Here is a 22610-nt window from a genome sequence, read left to right as displayed (position 1 = left end):
TTGGTGGTATAGCTTATATACCGTATACTGGGGTATTTGGAAAAAGCCACAGAATGGTTTTTCAATACTGTCAATTTCGTCAGAACTATTTCTTTGAAGTGTTTCAATAAATTTGAATATTAGTAGCTACTTTTTAAGTTAATGCCTGCAGACAAATTGCACAATAAGTTAGGCGATAATATTGCGTATTGCGCATATTGCGATCTTCATTTCACAGGTCACATTATTTTACTTTATGATGTTTACCATAGTTCCCCAGAACAGTTGAGCCATTCACATGTTTGTTGTCAAGAGCACAACAAGAGAAAGTGGGAGCTGGTGAGTCCATAGTGTTCTATGGGCGAGTCTCTGCTGGTGAGTCCATAGTGTTCTATGGGCGAGTCTCTGCTGGTGAGTCCATAGTGTTCTATCGGCGAGTCTCTGCTGGTGAGTCCATAGCGTTCTATCGGCGAGTCTCTGCTGGTGAGTCCGTAGCGTTCTATCGGCGAGTCTCTGCTGTTGAGTCCGTAGCGTTCTATCGGCGAGTCTCAGCTTTCTTCCTTGTTTTAGAAATCAGCTCTGTTATCTGAGTTAACTGTACAGCTGCCATTTTTCTCTGTGCTTCCTACTAGTGTTTTTTTCCTTTTGAAAAGTATGCATCACAACTTGGTTTATTTGCACAATTACTCTCATTCACTTACGCCTGAATTTTTTCCCACACACTGAAAATTATATTCGGTAGCTACTAGCTATGCTTGTATAAATTAATGATCTGGATTTGCCTGTCTTTGTAATTAGCTAAATGCTAACGAGAAAATTAACATATCAACTAACAGCATCTGTGTGATTTCGCTATTACTTGTGCTAATCTTGTTAGCATTTTGCCTATAGCGCCTCCTTGTGTGCTATGCCGGTAATACCATTCCTCTACCATCCTGGGATTTAAAGTATGAGAAATTGGATACCACCCAAGCCTAATAGGTATTGAACAGGATGTTTCTCAAGAAAAGTGTAATCGTCCACTGCTTTTGACACACGTGCGTGCGTGTATTTGTATTTATTAGGGATCCCCATTAGCTGTTGCCAAGGCAGCAGCTACTCTTACTGGGGTCCAAACCCGTTAAGGCACTTACATTACATATAAAACACAAGATAAAACAGTACATCATATAACATTATTACACCACTACATATCTACAATAGAAAATGTATAATACCACCATACAATAATATTACAATGTACATGTGTGTGTAGATGCGTGTGGTAGCACTTGTATACGTGTGTCTGTAGCTTTTGTGTGTGTGTGTGTGTCTCTTCACAGTCCTCGTTGTTCCGTAAGGTATGTTTTTACCTGTTTTAAAAATAATTGTATCTAATTCTACTGTTTGAATCAGTTACCTAATGTGGAATAGAGTTCCATGTAGCCATGGCTCTGTGTAGAACTGTGTGCCTCTAGTAGTTTAAACCGACAGCTTGGTACATTTAGCTTGTCAACACTTCTTATAAAAACAAGTAGTGATGAAGTCAATCTCTCCTCCACTTTGAGCCATGAAAGATGCATATCATTAATGTTAACTCCCCATGTACTTTTAATGGCCAGCCATGCTGCCCTGTTCTGAGCCAAATATAATTTTCCTACATCCCTTTTTGTGGCACGTGACCGACCACAGGACTGAACAGTAGTCATCCAGGTGCGACAAAACTAGGACCTGCCTTGTTGATAGTATTGTTAAGAAGGAAGAGTAGTGCTTTAATATGGACAGACTTCTCCCCATCTTAGCTACTGTTGTATCAATATGTTTTATCCAAGCAGTTTAGGCACCTCAACTTGCTCATTTCCACATTATTTATTACAAGATTTAGTTGTGGTTTAGGGTTTAGTGAATGATTTGTTCCAAATACAATGATTTTATATTATAATATTTAGGACTAACTTATTCCTTGCCACCCATTCTGAAAATAACTGCAACTCTTTAAGTGTTGCAGTCATTTCAGTTGCTGTAGTAGCTGGCGTGTATAGTGTTGAGACACCCGCAAACACAGACACGCTGGCTTTACTCAAAGCCAGTGGCATGACTTAAAAAAAATCTTTACTAAAGAAAGGGGCCTAGACAGCTGCCCTGGGGAATTCCTAATTCTACCTGATTTATGTTGGAGAGGCTTCCATTAAAGAACACCCCTCTGTGTTCTATTCGACATTTAAGTCATTATCCACAATAAAGCAGGATGTGTAAAGCCATAACACGTTTTTCCAGCAGCAGACTATGATCAATAATGTCAAAAGCTGTACTGAAGTCTAACAAAACAACCCCCACAATCTTTGGCTGAGAGAAATTGATGATACAATCATCAGTCATTTGTGTAAGTGCTGTGCTTGTTGAATGTCCTTCCCTATAAGTGTGCTGAAAGTCGGTTATCATTTTTTTTACTGTAAAATAGCATTGTATCTGGTTAAACGCCATTTTTTCCAAAAGTTTACTAAGGTTTGCTAACAGGCTGACTGATCCAGTAAAGCGTTCTTAACTATTCTCCGGTAGCGGATTGACTTTTGCGTCCCTCCAGACCTGTGGCACACACTTTCTAGTAGGCTTAAATTGAAGATATGGCAAATAGGAGTGGTAATATCGTCTGCTATTTTCCCCAGAAATGTTCCATCCCCAGTGGCTTGTCATGTTGATAGTCAACCATTCTTTTCACCTCTTCCGCATTCACTTTACAGAATTCAAAAATACAACGCTTGTCTTTCATAATTCGGTCATATATATATACTTGATGTGTAGTGTCAGCGTTTGTTTGCTGGCATGTGATGCATAAGTCTTGAAACAAATAATAAAGTAGTGTGCAATATCAGTGGGTTTTGTGATGAATGAGCCATCTGATTCAATGAATGCCAAGTTAGCATGTTTTTCCCTAAATTTCATTTAAGGTGCTTTTTACTCAAACTTTTATATAATTTATTTTTGTTTCATAGTATAGTTTCTTATTATTTTTATTGATTTTAGTCACATGATTTCTCAATTTGCAGCACGTTTACCAATCGGTTGTGCCAGACTTATTTGCCAAGCCTTTTGCCTCATCCCTCTACACCATACAATTTTTCAATTCCTCATCAATCCAAGGGGATTTAAGTTTTTTCATTTTCTTAATGGTTGCATACTTATTAGTAACTGGAGTAAGCAATTTAATAAATATTTTAAGTCTAGTGTCTGGTTGCTTACACACTACAGACTAGCGAATATTCTTTACATCATCAACTTAAGAATCACTACAGAACTTCTGATATGACCTCTTATACAATATATTATTACGTCCAAGATATGGCTACTTTATTTTAATCACTACATCCTATGTGTGTGTGATCACTACATATAGTGTGTGTGTGTTGTAACCCTGTATGGGTTCTTGTTTGTGCCCTGCTTTTTAACTATATTTTGTGTTACTTTCTCCATGGCATTTGTTATATCAGACTCCCACTTAGGAAGGAAATGACAAAGCTTCTAAATCAGTTTATTTAACAACCTGATCAACTCTATATGAAGGAGATGTCGTGCTACATGAAGCAAATGGTGGTAACACCAAATACTGACTGTTTTTTTAAGGTATCTGTGAACAACATGCATATCTGTATTCCCAATCATGTGAAATCCATAGATTAGAGCTTAATTTCTTCATTTCAATTGACCGATTTCCTTTTATGAACTGTAAATCATATATTCTTGTTAAGTTTGGGATTACATAAAACTGACAGACAAAGCAAAGCGCAAGAGAGTGTCTTCTAAAGGAATTGTTTTTGTCATTATTATCCTGTTGCTCTGCATCTTAAAAAACAGTTAGCAGACCGAGACTAAATGCTGAGGACAACTTAGCATTAAAATGTTGTCTAGACTCACAAGTGCTGTAATGGTCAAATCAATAGAAGAGCCTGACTGCCAAGCGTTGATGTGATGAATATTGCACACATACTATGCAAAGTGTGACTATTAAAACCTTTCCTAACCAGAAACTGTGGATTGATGGCAGCAATAACTTAAAACTGAAAGCGCGAGCCACCGCTTTTAATCATGGCAAGGCGACTGGAAACATGACCGAATACAAACAGTGCAGCTATTCCCTCTGTAAGGCAATCAAACAAGCAAAGAGTCAGTATAGGGACAAAGTAGAGTCGCAATTCAACAGCTCAAAGACGAGACGTATGTGGCAGGGTCTACAGTCAATCATGGATTACAAAAAGAAAACCAGCCCCATCGCAGACATCAATGTCTTGCTCCCAGACAAATTAAACAACTTCTTTGCACGCTTTGAGGACAATACAATACCACTGACACGGCCCGCTACCAAAGCCTCTGGACTCTCCTTCTCCATGGCCAACGTGAGTAAAACATTTAAACCGGCTCAGACGGCATCCCTAGCTGCATCCTGAGAGCATGTGCAGACCAGCTGGCTGGTGTGTTTACAGACCTATTCAATCAATCCCTATCCCAGTCTGTTGTTCCCACATGCTTCAAGATGGCCACAATTGTTCCTGTTCCCAAGAAAGCTGAGGTAACTGAACTAAATGACTATCACCCCATTGCACTCACTTCTATCATCATGAAGTGGTTTGAGAGACTAGTCAAGGATCATATCACCTCCACCCTACCTAGACCCACTCCAATTTGCTTACCGCCCCAATAGGTCCACTGACAATGCAATCGCCATAACACTGCACACTGCCCTATCTCATCTGGACAAGAGGAATACCTATGTAAGAATGATGTTCATTGACTACAGCTCAGCATTTAACGCCATAGTACCCTCCAATCATTAAGCTCGAAACCCTGGGTCTCAACATCCCCCTGTGCAACTGGGTCCTGGACTTTCTGAAGGGCCGCCCCCAGGTGGTGAGGGTAGAAAACATCTCCACACCGCTGATCCTCAACACTGGGGCCCCACAAGGGTGATTTCTCAGCCCTCTCCTGTACTCTCTCTTCACCCATGACTGCGTGGCCATGCACACTTCCAACTCAATCATCAAGTTTGCAGACAACACTACAGTGATAGGCCTGATTACCAACAATGATGTGTCGGCCTACAGGGAGGAGGTGAGGGCCCTCGGAGTGTGGTGTCAGGAAAATAACCTCTCACTCAACGTCAACAAAATAAGGAGGTGATCATGGACTTCAGGAAACAGCAGAGGGAGCACCCCCCTATCCACATCGACGGGACAGTAGTGGAGAGGGTAGTAAGTTTTAAGTTCCTCGGCATACACATCATGGACAAACGCTCCACAGAGAGCGTGGTAAAGGCGCAATAGCGCCTCTTCAACCTCAGGAGGCTGAAGAAATGTGGCTTGTCACCTAAAACATACAAACTTTTACAGATGCAACTTTTTTTAGAGCATCCTGTCGGGCTGTATCACCCCCTAGTAAGGCAACTGCACCGACCTCAATCGCAAGGCTCTCCAGAGCACCCGATGATACAGGAAGGCCATAAAGATCAACCAGGACAAAAACCACCCGAGCCACTGCCTGTTCACCCCGCTATCATCCAGAAGGCGAGGTCAGTACAGGTGCATCAAAGCAGGGACCGAGCGACTGAAAAACAGCTTCTATCTCAAGGCTATCAGACTGTTAAACAGCCATCACTTACATAGAGTGGCTGCTGCCAACATACTGACTCAAATCTCTGACCACTTTAATGAATAGACTTAAGATATCTCTAGTCACTTTAAATAACGTCACTTTAGTAATGTTTACATATCCTACATTACTCATCTCATTTGTATATACTGTATTCTCTACCATCTACTGCATCTTGCCTATGCCACACTGCCATCGCTCAAAATTGACATCAGCAAACCGCTCGCCCACACAACGCCATACATGCTACCTGCCCTGTACATTTGAAACTGATATTCATCCGTGAAAAGCACACTTCTCCAGATAGCCGGTGGCTATCGAAGTTCAGCATTTGCCCACTGAAGTCGGTTACGATGCCGAACTGCAGTCGGGTCAAGACCCTGGTGAGGACGACGAGCACACAGATGAGCTTCCCGGATACGGTTTCTGACAGTTTGTGCAGAAATTCTTTGGTTGTGCAAACCCACAGTCTCATCAGCTGTCTGGGTGGCTGTTCTCAGACGATCCTGCAGGTGAAGAAGCCGGATGTGGAGGTCTTGGGCTGGCGTGGTTACATGTTGTGTGACCGGTTGGACCTACTGCCAAATTCTCTAAAACGACGTTGGAGGTGGCTTATGGTAGAGAAATTAACATTAAATTATCTGGCAACAGCTCTGGTGGACATTATAGCAGTCACCATGCCAATTGCACGCTCCCTCAACTTGACACATCTGTTCCATTGTGTTGTGTGACAAAACTGCTCATTTTAGAGTGGCCATTTATTGTCCCCAGCACCTGTGTAATGATCAAGCCATTTCTTGATATACCACACCTGTCAGGTGGATGGATTATCTTGGCGAAAGAGGAATGCTACTAAAAGGCATGTAAACAAATGTATGCCTAAAATTTGAGGGAAATATGTTTTAAGTGCGTAAGGAACATTTCTGGGATCATTTACTTCAGCTCGGGAAACATGGGACCAAAACATTACAGGTTGCATTCAAATTTTTGTTCAATGTAGAAAGAACCCAATTCTCTGTAAGATGTACGGATGTTCTCACTCACTCTTTGTGTATGAAATCAAGCCTCAGCTGTGATGTCTGAGCTCTGCACTGCAACATCAAACAGCCAGCCAGGTCACTGACTGAGAGACAAAAAATAATCACACTATTTTGTGTCTATTTTGTGTTTTATGTGTATTGGGTCTTCTAGACTCTCACAAATGTAGGCTCTTAATTTGATCACTGAGAGAAATTTAAAACTTGTAGTATATTGGTGTTTTAAAAAGGCTTTAATTTCCACTTTGAAATTTGACTTGATTTTCTCTTACGAAAAATATCAACCTCTACAAAAAGGTCAATTTTATTAATTTCACAGAATCCTGTTGCATCTGCACATAACAATAATGTGGGCTTGTATCAACCCCATTCTGATAACCAGAGGTCTGTGTGTAATGACCATGGAGTTTGGTGTATGATGGACGTGGGCCAGGATATGTCTCTGTGGAGGATCACAGCCCCACAGATGTTTCCTGTCTCATTGTTAAGGCTAAACAGAAGCGCCAGTTATGGACCAAGAGGCGCCTGCTGTCCACTTGACCTCCCCTTTACCCCCTTGGATAGCCCCTCTACCTCAGCCCAGCTATTACCAGACAACCTACCTCAGCTCAGCTATTACCAGACAACCTACCTCAGCCCAGCTAGGACCAGACAATTATGCAGAAATGCTCCATGTGCTGTCCAGTGTTGTTGGGTCGTGAATTGGAGGCCAGAGAGTGTTTGTGTGTGTATACTGACTTCAGTTTTCAGATGGGCTCTGACCGAGACACCTTTGCACCCGTTCCATTCTGCAAATAGGATTTGGGGAAAAAGGGAAATCTGGAGAGGTTCTAAACCGCGTAGGTGGGCACCCCAATGTGTCCTGCGCTGAGAGGGATTTCGTTCCCAACTCTGTAGCAGACCCCTACTCTACTCTTTGAATTATTTGCGGAGAGGGAGATCCCATGCAGTTGGTAGTACTCAGGAGTAATAATAACAATCTGTTTCTGGAAGACTACTTTGAAAGTTGGAAGCGGCCATCGAGATGATTATGTGCGGTTAGCTCTGTGCTTTGCCATTTTTGTACACAGCTCCCCTTTTTTCCCAGCATCCCTAGACTCCATCTTCTGTTCTTCACTTTCTGATCAACGCTCTTCTGTTCTCCCTCCCTCCCACCCTTCCTTCCCTCCTTCAGCAGTAAGGTGTGGCCAACTACTGTGATGGTGCAGTTGACAGCTCTCCATATCTGTTTCCCTCCGGAGATTTGAGACATTTGTTTGTTTTCACTCTTCTGCCAGTCTGGGTAGAATGGAGGGGGTTCATGCAGAGGGGTGGAGTGACACAATCAGAACCCAGAATTCTCTAATCGCAGCTAAGCAGACACTTGTTTTGGTTGAGGGTATGGAGGCGTTCAGTTGGATATGTGTATTCAAAAAGGAAAACATGAAGAGCGCCTACAGGTTGAAAGGGAAAAGTAGAACTAAGAGAACGAGAGCGTGACTAAAATGAGTGTGGCTGAGATGGAACGAGGGAGCAGAAATGGAGAGCGAAATAGAAGAGAGGTGGATAAGATGGAAGTAGAGAGACTGACAAAGCCGATATACACAGTACATGAGTAATGGGAGATTATATACATTTTTTAAAATATTTTTAGTTAAGAACAAATTCTTATTTACAATGATGGCCTACCCCGGTCAAATCCTCCCCAAACCCGGACAGCGCTGGGCCAATTGTGCACCGCCCTATGGGACTCCCAATCACAGCCAGTTGTGATACAGCCCAGGATCGAACCAGTGTTTATAGTGAAGCCTCAAGCACTAAGATGCAGTGCCTTAGAACACTGCACCACTCGGGAGCCCTCGGGATGATTAGAGAATAAGGAGTCTAGAGAGACGAGAGATATCGCTATTCTTCAAGAAGCATCACATTCCTCAAATGAACTCCCTCAGTTCTCAACCTGCCATTGATCACTCGGAGCTATCCTTAGATCTTGCTTTCATACACTTTGTTTACAAGTAGTAAACGATCTAGCTAAGACTGATTCACGCTGTGTAAAGCCCCGCCTGCCCCTCTCAGAAATATGCTTGCCGGAGTTGCATTCAGTGAGATGATTTATGCAGTGCAGAGTTTGCGTACTGACTGCTGTGCTGGTGTAAACAATCGTTGTGACATTTAGCTAAACCACTCGCACACACACACATTCAGAAACACACACACACACTCAGACACACAGCCACAAACGCATCACACACAAAACAACAATCCTTTATTCCTCAGTGACATTTGAGGATAACAGCACCGCGTATAATTCCTCTTCAGCTATCTGTGATGGTCTGTGGCCTGAAGCTGGCAATTATGCCCTGCGTGGATTTAACCCATTGTCTATTGGTGGAAAATTATTAAGTAGAAATTGACTTCAAATACCATAAAAATTTAAAAAATATGTTTGCTCAAACTTCCTTGAATCCTGTCCCAGTGCTGAGATGTTATCATACGACTCTTGACAATGTAAATACATGATTCGTGTCACGCATCATAACAGTATTAACACTTCATTTTCGTGTGTCACTACTTCACAGGAGGGCCATTTTGAACATTTTTTATATATTTTTTGCCTTCTGGAACTTTCATGTCCCTAAATGACAAACATGTATGCCATCTGAAAATACGAATACATTTGTAAAATTATGAGCCTAGTTGGTTTAGCCACAGAAAAAGACAGCAATCTTCCCGTGGCTTTTTTGAAAGATATCACATTGAACTGCAAAAGCATTGCTCTCCACTTTCTGGAGGACCAAGTTTTGAAACCAGTGGAATTCGAGTATAATAGCTAAGGAGATGTAGAAAATTATTCTGGTTGTTTGCGAATATGGCATCCGTGACAGAGAGGGAGAAGCGTCCATCCATATATACGGGTAAGATAGTCTAGCTAGCAACATTTTAATATATTACATGTTTCTAATTTTGTCAAAGTTGTTTTCATTTCAAGTTAGTGTACTGTTAGCTAGCTAGCTAGTGTTAAGTGCATGATCTGTGTAGTGATATTATTCTTATCTCAGAGCCATTTGCATTGCTAGTTATAGCCTGTTAGCTAGCTAACGTTGAACCTGGTTGGTTATCTACCTGCAGATTCATGCAGGGTAGTGATGTTATGAGTTGGGATTATGGTTCATTGTTTAGCTAGCTAGCTACATGTCTAAACAAAAGACTCCACTATACAAGTAACAATTTCAATAGAATATTCATGATGTCATTGTGACAACTGTCGATAGACGTAGCCTGAGCAAATTTACCAGCTATCTACTCCAATTTCAGAGAACAGAGAGAGTGCAGAATAACTGACAAATTTACAAACACTTAACACCAGTTGAATATGGCCGGTGTCAGTAAACGTTGGCATAAAATAGTAATTCAATTGTTGCCAGCTGCACAATTGCAGTCACCAACACTCTGGATAACATAAACAGCCTAACCAGCTTTGCTAGGGTGAGTAAAAATGGTCAGTGAGCTGTTCTCTCATTTGTGTCTGGAAGTAGCTAGCAAGCTAGCCAATGTTAGCTTGGGTGCTTGACTGCTGCTGTTTTGGTCAGAACACTCGGATCAACCCTACACCTCGGCCAGAGCGTCCAGTGTGCGCTCTGAACGCTCCGAGAGCGAAACACTGAATTTATGAATTGACAATCTGACAACACTCTGAGTTTACGAATGCCCAGAGAGCACACTCTGATCACCCTGGCACTCCAGATTAAATTTCCAAACACACCCATAGTATAAACCAGCCTTTAGTCTTGAAATCTTTGGTTGTTTCGCACATGTGAATCCTTAAAAAGATGGGTGGGGCTAAGGCTTAAAAAGATGGGTGGGGCTAAGGCTTAAAAAGATGGGTGGGGCTAAGGCTTAAAAAGATGGGTGGGGCTAAGGCTTAAAAAGATGGGTGGGGCTAAGGCTTAAGAGGGTGTGAACAATGTGGCAGATAGCCTAGTGGTTAGAGCATTGAGTTCCTGGATCGAATTCCCGAGCTGACAAGGTAAAAATCTGTCGTTCTGCCCTTAACAAGGCAGTTCCCCGGTAGGCCGTCATTGTAATAAGAATTTGTTCTTAACTGACTTGCCTAGTTAAATAAAGGTTAAATAAAGGTTAAATAAATGTAAAAAATGAATGGTTGTAGACAAAGAAGAGCTCTCCAGTAGGTACCAAATATTCAAGAACCCTTTTCTCAAAAGTGAGGATACAAGTTTATCAACTTTCAAAACAGAATTACTTTCCCATTGTTCCTCAACTGTAGTGTATGATATACCATCTAGCCTCTACTTTTATCCAATATTAAAAAAACACTTTCAAATTTTGCTACATAAGACCAAATCAAACCGGTCGGTCACATATTGTCTTTTGAGTATGTAGCTATATTCATTATGCTCTGTGCTCATAACCTTTCACCCCACATCCACTCCTCAACAATGGATATATTGACGACTATGTCCAACCCTTAGTCAATAATTGTCATTTCTTACCTTCCACCCGCACCTGGGATATGGATGCCTGATGAAGACATCCATCAGTCAAAATGTTGTAAATAAATATCACCAGGGAGCATGAGCAGCAGTGTGCTCAGTTCTTCTTTTCTGACTCCAATGCTTCCCACGGTTGTGTCAAGTTGGCTGGATGTCCTTTGGGTGGTGGACCTTTGTTGATGCACGGGAAACTGTTGAACATGAAAAACCCAGCAGTGTTTCAGTTCTTGATACACTCAAACCGGTGCGCCTGGCACCTACCACATTACCTTGTTCAAAGGCACTTAAACATGTTGTCTTGCCCATTCACACTGCATGGCACACATACACCAATCCATGTCTCAAGGCTTTAACATCCTTATTTAACCTGTCTCCTCCCCTTCATCTATACCGAATTTGAAGTGGATTTAACAGGTGACATCAATAAGGAATCATAGCTTTCACCTGGATTCACCAGGTCAGTCTGTAATGGAAAGAGAATGTGTTCTTAATGTTTTGTGCACTCAGTGTAGGTCAACACTGAAACTGTTTGTGTTGTGTGCAAAGTCAACTTTACTGGCTCTATATGTGCAGTATTATTGTATGTCTTTTAGCACCAGGACTCCTGGCTGGGTCAGGTGTGAGCAGAGCACCAGGACTCCTGGCTGGGTCAGGTGTGAGCAGAGCACCAGGACTCCTGGCTGGGTCAGGACCTAGCTGAAGGTGACTTGGGAAGCAATCTCCTTGATTCCTGCAGGAAATTTCCTGTTGCTGTTATCCAGAGAGGAAGCAGGTGCTTGTCTCAGGTCTTATTTATCCTGTACAAATGCACACAGATGGGAACAGAATCCTTCTTTTGAATGTCCTTGTTATTCTCTCTGGAGAAGGGTATATATAATGTAGACTGGACTGAAGTGGAAACTCCCTCTGCTATTGAACTCTGATCTGGGCTGAAACTGTGCATTCCTGGGTAGACGTTAGCAGGAACTCCAGGCATGCATCCCGCTATGTTATGCTCTTGTCTGTAACCTGTCTATGTCTCTGTACACACAGAGAGAGAGAGCATCTCCACCAACCACACCCCCCCCCCCCACCCTGCCCGTTTCCTGTCATTCCATGTATTCCTGCCCGTGGAACAAATAAGAGCTTTAGTTGGCGGAGCTCTGAGTCTGCTAGTCAGAGAACTGATCAGTCACGAGTCACTGAGCTTAACCATGTGTGCTGTGATTGCTCAGTATCAGTAAACGATGAGTCTTTGGCGTGTATATGGGTTTGTTGTGTGTTCATATATGTGTTTGGGTGAATGACTTTGCATGCTGCACTTCAGTCATGCCCTATGATTCTCTCTGCCTGAGGCTGTGCTACATGAAAACATATTCAGATTCCATGAGCACAGGCATAGTTTGCTTTCACCTCAACTTGACAAGACTGAGGGTTTTAAAGGGTGAGTGGTTGGTCTGGACGAGACTCCAAACAGATTAGATGTACAGAAACAAGCCATTGACTACACTGCCACAAAATAGTTTCAGACTCCTAATTATCCTTACAGCTCTGAAGACTAGCCACTCCCATTGCCAGTCGGAAGAACTAAGGTGTTTTGCATGTTATTGCTCCAAACAAATGATTCAATATTTTCTACAAGTTCTTTAAAATACGATGGAAAAAACTTGACTGTAAAGAAATCATTACAACAACAATGGATTTCTTTTATTTTTTACTTTCAAACGAAAGGAATCTTCTTGGCAGGGAAAAACACATTTGAATAAATGTGGGTTTTAACAGTCCTTTGTAGGTGTCATAATATACACTACATTTCTAATAAAAAATATAAAACATTTATAACATAAAACATATAAGTAAGAAATGATATATTCCCAAATCCCCTTCCAAAAAATAAGTTATGAAATAACAAAAAAATGACACGCTCTCAGCGGTGCAATACACGTTTATATATATTTTTTAAACGTAATATCAAGACAATTTATTTAAAAAAAATACAAGTACTAAAGAAGAGGATGTTCTGTGTATATGTAAGGCTGGGTGAATGAGTGGGAGTCGGTGCAATAATTCTCTTGAGGAGCAAGTGTGAAGAGTCAGTGAAAATAGTCTGTGGTTTATTGCACATTCGGTTGTTTTGGGTAAGGCTGCGTTTGACGTGGACGGTTGCTCCGGTTTTCATTCTGACTGCGCTTTTTCTCCCCATAAGCTTGCTCGGCCCTTTTCCGTTCTGCTGACACAATCAGGTCCTAAAACTCTGGGGAGTGCCAGGGTGGGAGGTTATTAAAAACGCATCCGGATACTCTTCTCTTCAGCAGAGCGTCTGAGAGTCTGTGACATTACAGACAATAAGTTATTGTGCAACAACAACAAAAAAGCAAAACATTAAAATCTGTGGAACAAGTCTGAACTTTTCAAATCTCAGTTTCATTTATATAATTATTTACCATTATTGCAAACAGTGAGTCCATGCAGTGAGTCCATGCAGTGAGTCCATGCAGTGAGTCCATGCAGTGAGTCCATGCAGTGAGTCCATGCAGTGAGTCCATGCAGTGAGTCCATGCAGTGAGTCCATGCAGTGAGTCCATGCAGTGAGTCCATGCAGTGAGTCCATGCAGTGAGTCCATGCAGTGAGTCCATGCAACTTATTATGTGACTTGTTAAGCAAATGTTTATTCCTGGATGTTTTAAGGTCATAACAAAGGCGTTGAATACTTATTGACTCGAGAAAATGTTATTAATTAGTAAAAAATTCTCTAAACAAAATTCCACTTACATTGTGGGGTATTGCGTGTAGATCAGTGGCCCAAAATCTAAATTTTATCCTCTGTATAGTCTAATACTGTTCTGTTGTGTACTTCATGTAATTGAATCAAATTCTGTTCTTTACATGCTTACTGACAAACAATATAAGGGTTGTGAATTAAAGAAATATACACTGCAGTCAATTTGCATTCAGTAAGAATCTTTGTGGACCATTTAATCACACCTGTTACAATTCCATGTTGCACAATCACAAATAATACAAGGTACAGGTACAAGGGCATGAAGTAATGGCAAACAACCAACCATATCCCATATGCTGCAAAAACACCTTCTCATTGTCGTAGCCTATTCATTCACTACTGTACCTGGTTATATTTTGAGAACCTCACAAAAATGCAAAATAAGTCTTGTGAGTGTTAGGAAGAGCTTGGGCTTGTATCTAATATTTCTGTATCAGGATATTCATTCCTTGGGACATGTTGATCATGTGAATGATGTAAAAAAGTGGATTTTTTTATATCTTTCACTTAATCGGCAATAACGAAGGCGAATTCCATGTCTGCCATTAGCGGTTTCCTAGAAACATCAGAAGTTATCCGACTTCCTGACGGTGCATATGTACATCCCCCGACAAATTTTCAGGGTAAGTTGTTAGAGGCAGGTTGATTTGTTGCTAAATGACGTTGTGATGTCATTGCGTGATAACGTAAAACTGCGTCATTACGTAGAATACACAATAACGTTACTCAAATTGACTGGCCATCTCGGCAAAAAATATGATTTGACATTTGTTCAGCTACAGACTCCCACTCTTTTCTGTACTTCTGGCTGTACAATTTTGATTGACACATGTTGATTGATGTTGTAAGTTCTGTTCAAGATCAAACATGACCAACAATATTCATTGGGTTTGGCTCGTCGAACCCGCACTACTGCTGCTGCAGTCAGCCAACAATGATTTGCAATTTACTGAAATTGCTGCTGGCCTGCTGCTGCCTGTGTACGAGCTGAGCGCCTGCTGCTGACGTCACGCACAATGCACTTTTGCAGCCAGGCACGTGTGTTCTGACTGAGTGTGTGACATAGAAAATCATTTTTGTTGGAAAACCTTTCTGTTGGAAAACCACATTAGTGGCCGACTTTCAGCTGTAGCAGATGCAGTTCCCCCCAACTTCACTCTTCGACTTTCATCTGCTGTAGATTGCTTCAGCCTTTACCACTCAAACAAGCACAGAAACTCTGAGCGTCGCTAGTTACCACAGTCACAAAGCCATAAATTCACTCAATGGACAGTTGAACAGCAAGATACAGCCACCTTTCCAGAGGAAAGACGGCCACCTTTCCAGATGATTTGCCATTGCAGCCAGAACAGACCCAGGAGTCATTTTGGCAGGATGAACATGTTTTGTGTGTGTTTATTATTACAGAGTTGTTTGCGTCTCTGTAAAAGCGTTAATAATCTTGTCTCCGAGTAGCCTATTCTTCAACTAACAACTAGTGTACACCGGTGACATTTCATAGCAGTTTATACAGTTGGCTACATTATTGCTAAGCCTTTCAGGCCCCTGTTTATTTTCAATGTCATTTCATTAGAAACTTTTTTTTTCTCTTAGTGTTATGTGTTTAACTTCCATGTAGTCTACTTGAGATTTCACCACCTTGTTTGTATCTGCTCAACAACACAGATCCATGTCAAGCTCACACAGGTTGCAACAAATGCTTGCAGACTTTTCCATGGAACTGGGGTTAAAAAAAAGCAGATTACTCCATCATGCACTGGACAGACAACTGTGTACTACAACATCAGAATGAAGTTCACAAAATGCAACAGAGTATGTGGACACAGGCAAAGACCAAGGTACACAGGAAAACAAGAGAGACTGAAACTGAGATTCTCAGAGCTATTTACGTATTTCATGCCCATGGATATGGCTGTAGTGGACTCTGGGCATCAAAAACACATTTTTACCATCTGGAAGAATATTGGTGTGCCGGATGATGGAATGATAAGAAATATTCAGTTTAAGTTGGCCACCTGCTCGCTAAAATCTCATCAGGGTTTTCTCATTGTACATATGTACAAAATGTATCACAGTGAAGCGAGTTGGCTTATTTCCACTTGCAAAAGTTATGTGAGAACTTTGCAAGGTTGTATGGAAAACAGTATTGCACATCGCCGTAGCCACTTGAAGAAATGCTTTTTGGACCATAGTACAATGTGTGACCAACCGGCTCAAGTCGGTCTAATGTAGCCTCACAGCTACAAAATGGTATATCATACACTGCATTTGAGGAACAATGGAAAAGTCATTTAGCTTTGAAAGATGATTAAACTTGTAAACTTCCTTTTTTGATAAAATGGCCTTTGAATGTTTTGGTACTATTACTGGAGAGCCCTTCTTTGTCTACTCACATTCGGCATCATTCACACTCTCTTAAGCTTTAGCCACACCCATCTCTTTAAGGGTTGATATGAGCATTCAGTACTAACAACAGCAGTCAAGCACCCCTGTAAAGACCTTTGTTATAAACAGATTCAAAATAGCTATTGATATCAAATGTGTATTTTGTGACTTGGGACTCTCAACCTTTTTATTTTTGTTTATTTTATGTCAGAAGATTTTGGCGTGAGTTAGAAGATTTTATTTTCAAATAAACTACTATTAATGTTAGTTTGAAAGACTGATATTATGTTTTATTTTGATCGAAATTATATGGACCCTGATTTTAACTTTCATTGTTCATTTGTTTATTTTTCATGGCAGATTCTTTATCCATAAAATGAAGTGGGCGGAAGACAAACCCCTCTTCACATAGAATTTAAATATTATTTTTGAAATGATTTGTAAGTGTAAAAACTAAAAAGCAAATAAAACTTTTTGACAAATTGAAAATGTATGTCAATATGTAATACCCCTGTGTGTTAGCTTTATGTACTCTTGTATTTGTTTTGTTCATAATAATATATATATTTTTTTAAATAGCAGTCAAGCACCCAAGCTAACTTGCTAGCTACTTCCAGACAGAACAGCTCACTCAAATTCTTCAATTATTCTGCACTCTGCCACACTCAGACGAGAGTGCTCTTAAATTGGAGTAGTTGGCCAGACTGAATTTACAAACGCACCCGAATTGGTTACTTGCATTGTGGATTATTTTGTTAAGATATCTAGCTAGCTTATCAATGAACCATAATCCCAACTCATGACGTTACTACCCTGCATGAATCTGCAGGTAGTTAACCAACCAGGTTCAATGTTAGCTAGCCTAGAAAATGGCTCTGAGATACGTATAATAAGATCATACACGTAATGTTAGCTAGCGAGCCAGCCAGCTAATGTTAGTTGGCTAACAGTACACTTTAACTTGAAATTAAACCCCTTTTTATAGATGGATGCGTCTCCAGTTGCAGATGCCATGGTTGCCCTTAGTTTGAAGATGTAATCCAGAGACAGGTGTTTTCTCCATCTCCTCAGCTATCATACTCGAACTCCACTGAACTCAGTCCTCCAGAAAGTGGAAAGCAAGACGTATGCAGTTTTACTACCCAATAAAAAAAATACATTAAAAGCAGCGTTAGACACGATTACCAATACATACTGACCAGCTCAAATAGACAGAAGCGTGCTATATGGCCAAACTCATCTCTCAGCATGTCCAGCCCACTCATTATCTCAGCCAATCATGGCTAGCGGGAAGGTTGCTTTCGTTTTCTGTGGCTAAACCAACTGGACTCGCAATTTGAACAATTTTATTCGTATTTACAGATTGCATACAAGTTTGTTATTAATTAATTATTATTAATGAAAGTTCACATATTCATGTTATTGTTTTTAGTGTGTTACTATTTTAAATGTAATTCAAATAGTTTTAATTGAAGTTTGATTTGATATTAGACCTTTTATTGATGATTGTATGAATATAGACACCATTAACTTTATAGTCTATGCTTCTTGTTAAGACATGAAAAAAAAGATATATGTACTAGGTTATGAACCTACTAAATACATGTTTGGAGTAGTTTTCCTGCTGAGCTGAACTGGGCTGTGATATGAGGACAATAGACAAGCTGTTAAAGGCTATTAGCGTGTGTAAATATCCATGACCTTCCAGAGCCGACTGGTAAGACTCTGTTTTTGTTCTGACTTCTCAATACTGCTTTTCTACTTCTTATCATTAAAGATATTCTCTGTTTACATGTACACACTTGGAAACGAGCCATTTTACACAGTGCTAGCCAGTCAAAAGTCTCTTTCTCCATTTGAAGTAGTGTAAAAAAAAGCATGGGTTTCCTGCTGTTTGCTGTGCTCCATACTGGCACATTGTCCAGTGGTCTGCTCCCCTGCCTATCGCTGAGTTAATCAAACAAGAATCGTTCTCCTCCGCTCAGCCCTGCAGCATAGACAGCTACTGTACCTAGCTGGAGCCAGAGAGTTGGAGCCTGCATGGCTCTGGAATGCTGTAGCCCTCCTGGTGAGGTGGTGCCTAGAGAGCCAGAGAGTTGGAGCCTGCATGGCTCTGGAATGCTGTAGCCCTCCTGGTGAGGTGGTGCCTAGAGAGCCAGAGAGTTGGAGCCTGCATGGCTCTGGGATGCTGTAGCCCTCCTGGTGAGGTGGTGCCTACCGCTGTAGAGGCTCTGTTCCCGTCAGGCTGTAACGGCGTTCTTCGTTTGTTGAAAGAGAGTCGGACCGAAATGCAGCGTGGTGGTTAATCATGATCTTTAATAAAGAAAACGGCGATACATGAAATAACTAAATAAATACGAAAACAACAAACGGAACGTGAAACCTATTACAACCTATCTGGTGAACACTACACAGAGACAGGAACAATCACCCACGAAAGACAAAGCGAAACTCAGGCTACCTAAATACGGTTCCCAATCAGAGGCAACGAGAAGCACCTGACTCCTGATTGAGAACCGCCTCAGGCAGCCAAGCCTATACAACACCCCTAATCAGCCGCGATCCCAAATACTACAAACCCCAATACGAAAATACAATAACATAAACCCATGTCACACCCTGGCCTGAACAAATAATTAAAGAAAACACAAAATACTAAGACCAAGGCGTGACACAGGCCCTCCTGGTGAGGTGGTGCCTACCGCTGTAGAGGCTCTGTTCCCGTCAGGCCCTCCGGAATACATCTGAAAAATAACAGACCTGAGATTATGGAAAATTACACAGATTTGAGATTATGGAAAATTACACAGATTTGAGATTATGGAAAATTACACAGATTTGAGATTATGGGAAATTACACAGATTTGAGATTATGGGAAATTACACAGATTTGAGATTATGGAAAATTACACAGATTTGAGATTATGGAAAATTACACAGATTTGAGATTATGGAAAATTACACAGATTTGAGATTATGGAAAATTACACAGATTTGAGATTATGGGAAATTACACAGATTTGAGATTATGGGAAATTACACAGATTTGAGATTATGGAAAATTACACAGATTTGAGATTATGGAAAATTACACAGATTTGAGATTATGGGAAATTACACAGATTTGAGATTATGGGAAATTACACAGATTTGAGATTATGGAAAATTACACAGATTTGAGATTATGGGAAATTACACAGATTTGAGATTATGGGAAATTACACAGATTTGAGATTATGGAAAATTACACAGATTTGAGATTATGGAAAATTACACAGATTTGAGATTATGGGAAATTACACAGATTTGAGATTATGGGAAATTACACATATTTGAGATTATGGGAAAGAGGATATTTAGGAACAATGAGAAGCATATCCAAGAAACAAAACTCTTAATCTTTCCCATAATCCCATCATCTGTTCTTGTGTGTGTTTGTACCTGTGGGTTTTGTATATTATCCTGTCCTGACCAGCTCTCTCGTGGAATTGTACTGGCAAGAATGTACAGTTTGTGTTTTTATTTTTTAACCATTCTCTGTCTTCCCCCCTCAGGCATTGCTGAAGATGGACTGCCAGGGCCTGGTGGCCAGGCTGGTGATGGACTTTGTCCTGCTGACCACGGCGGTGGAGGTGGCTGGGCGGTGGCGGGAACTGGCTGAAAGGCTATCCAAAGTGTCCCGTCTGCAGCTGGATGCATACGAGGGACCGCACCGAGACAGGAACGGAGTGGTGGACAACGAGGTGAGGCTAGGTTCTGATCTGGCATTATTGAAATACTACACACAGCTTTTGGAAATTACATGACCTGTGAACTGTAAATGGTTCATACTTTTTGTGCTTTACATACTTTTGGATTGATATACTATGAATGTCAGAAAACAATAGCCATTGTTAAACTGGTGGAGCATAACATGCCAGTTCCATGTGATTTTATTGTCACCCTCACTTCAATATGTTCCCTTCAATTACCACCCCACATTGTCCTCTGTCCTTATCTCTCCCTGTGCTGCACTGTGGGTAAGCCAACAACATCATTATGACCATAGTAAGTAAATAACCTTGCACGAGCGTTTGCTTGTGCGAGCTAGAACAGCTCATAGGAGCAGGAGCCTATCTCCTGTTTCTGTAGCGTGAGGCAGCTTGATGTACAAGTACACCCCCTGGACAGATAGGACGCTAGTGTACCACAGGGCCTTACAATCTATATCCTTAATGCTGAGTACGAAGCAGAGATGCGTTTTTACAGTCTTTGGTATGAAGCGGCCGGGAAATCGAACTCCCAACCTCAGGGCGGGCAATCTAATCACAGGGTTACTGAGTTTATTTAATTATTACCATAGAAACATCAGAAAACAGCATGCAATTCCCATGTGATCTATTGTCAGTCCAATATGCTCCCTTCAATCGCCACCTCTCTCTTTCTCCCTGTGTAGGCCATGTGGAAGCCAGCCTATGACTTCCTACTGACGTGGGCTGCCCAGATTGGGGACAGCTACCGGGACGTGATCCAGGAGCTCCACATGGGCCTGGACAAGATGAAGAGCCCCATCACCAAGCGTTGGAAACACCTGACGGGAACGCTCATCCTCGTCAACTGCCTGGATACGCTCCGGAGCTCAGCCTTCAGCCCCGCCTCTCAGGACGACTGTGCCATATAGACCAAACTGACCATAATCATTGTCATCATCACTCATAGGGTGCAGCCTGTCTCCTTCCCTTATATCTCCGCTAATTGGAAAGCAATTTATTTCCCACCCGTATAGATGAAAGATAGAAGAGGATGAACCTTTGGACTGTTGATATAGACTCTGCCTCCTGATGTGCTTCCTATGTCCATCACCATCCTATCCCCACCCTTGACCCTCCCCTAACCCCACCCCTGACCCTACCCTTGTGGATCATTTTTGCATATCTTCCTATGCTCCACAACCTTATTCCCTGTTTGTATTGAAGATTCTGAACAACAGCTGTCTGTCTGGTCCCTCTAAGTCTTGCTTCCTCTGAATCTGCCTTTAGTCCTCATGGGGGTGAGGGGCTGGACTGCTAGACTACTCCCAGGAGGATTAGACTGCTAGACTGTCCCCCCTCACCCCTAGAAGGACTAGACTCCCCCTCACCCTTAGGAGGACTAGACTGCTAGACTGTCCCCCCTCACCCATTGGAGGACTAGACTCCCCCTCACCCCTAGGAGGACTAGACTCCCCCTCACCCCTAGGAGGACTAGACTCCCCCTCACCCCTAGGAGGACTAGACTCCCCCTCACCCCTAGGAGGACTAGACTCCCCCTCACCCCTAGGAGGACTAGACTCCCCCTCACCTCCAGGAAGACTAGACTTCCCTCACCTCCAGGAGGACTAGACTCCCCATCACCTCCAGGAGGACTAGACTGCAAGTCCTCAACCACCCATCTTTGTATAGCCACCAGCCAAACTACACAATGCTACAGTCTCAGTATTCACAAATACTATTTTAATCTTCATTGTTTGGCATAGTATGTATTTTTTTTACTCTAAATATGGCACAGCATTTTTTAAAGACACTTTGACACCTTTCGTCCATAACTGTGGACTCGATCCAGTGCAAAGACAACGTTTCTAAATGGTATCCCTGTTCTCTAGCCTTGTCACGTGTGTCAAACGAGCTAAATATAATGTGTTTATTTATAAAGCGTCGGAGTTGTTCAGAAGAAAGGCCTCTCTTATTGTTTCCTCCTACTGTGGTCAGTTTTTATTTCAACTACTTTGTTAGTGAACATATTTCTAAGGACCGAGTGAATAACTGTGCATAACTCACAGATTAACTTTGTTCTTTCATTTCAAATAAATTCATCTCTCACCGCTTTTTCACCTCTCTTAACTATCTTTTAAAATGAAACCATATGGCCTGCAGTTATTTATATACTAGACTTTGTGAAAATGTTGTACCGAAGCTGGTCACCAGTTAATATGACTCTACATATAACTACATATATGCCTCATTCAATATCCAACCACTGTTACAATGCTAAAACTCTGTTAAAGTTTCTGGGTATGTTTTCTCCCCTGTTTGTGTTGTTAATACACATTTCACATCTGTTTTGTGACTGCATACTTTTGTGGAGAATATAAATAAAATGTGAATATTTTTTACGCAATTCATTATGCTGATTGCTGAACGATCGGATTTCTTTACCGCAGTAGCAATAATTTATATTCAGGTTAGATTTGTTTGTGTTCTTGAATTACATTTTCCCTTACAAGCGTGGAAATTACAAGCGTGGAAATAATATTAGTGATGCAACAGGTTTGGTCTTCTAATCAGCATTATGTTTGTGCTGACCACCCAACGACATCCCAG

The 22610-nt window shown here is 41.4% G+C and overlaps 1 protein-coding gene across 3 annotated transcripts in view; it reads left to right on the top strand.

Moving 5' to 3' along the window:
- The window catches only part of LOC109871007 (SH3 domain-binding protein 4), an 80253-nt gene extending 57846 nt beyond the window's left edge, over positions 1-22407 (top strand). For all 3 annotated transcript variants that reach the window (XM_020461746.2, XM_020461747.2, XM_031805899.1), the window contains 2 exons: positions 19827-20015; positions 20708-22407. In XM_020461746.2, the coding sequence (XP_020317335.1) occupies positions 19827-20015; positions 20708-20932 (414 nt within the window). In that variant the 3' untranslated portion in view covers positions 20933-22407. The remainder of the gene's footprint in view (positions 1-19826; positions 20016-20707) is intronic.
- The last annotated feature ends 203 nt before the right edge of the window (positions 22408-22610 follow it).

This window comes from Oncorhynchus kisutch, linkage group LG26 (genome assembly GCF_002021735.2).
Source record: "Oncorhynchus kisutch isolate 150728-3 linkage group LG26, Okis_V2, whole genome shotgun sequence".
Lineage (NCBI taxonomy): Eukaryota > Metazoa > Chordata > Actinopteri > Salmoniformes > Salmonidae > Oncorhynchus > Oncorhynchus kisutch.
Note: the sequence above shows the minus strand (reverse complement) of the source record. Positions and strands in the feature narration are given on the sequence as shown.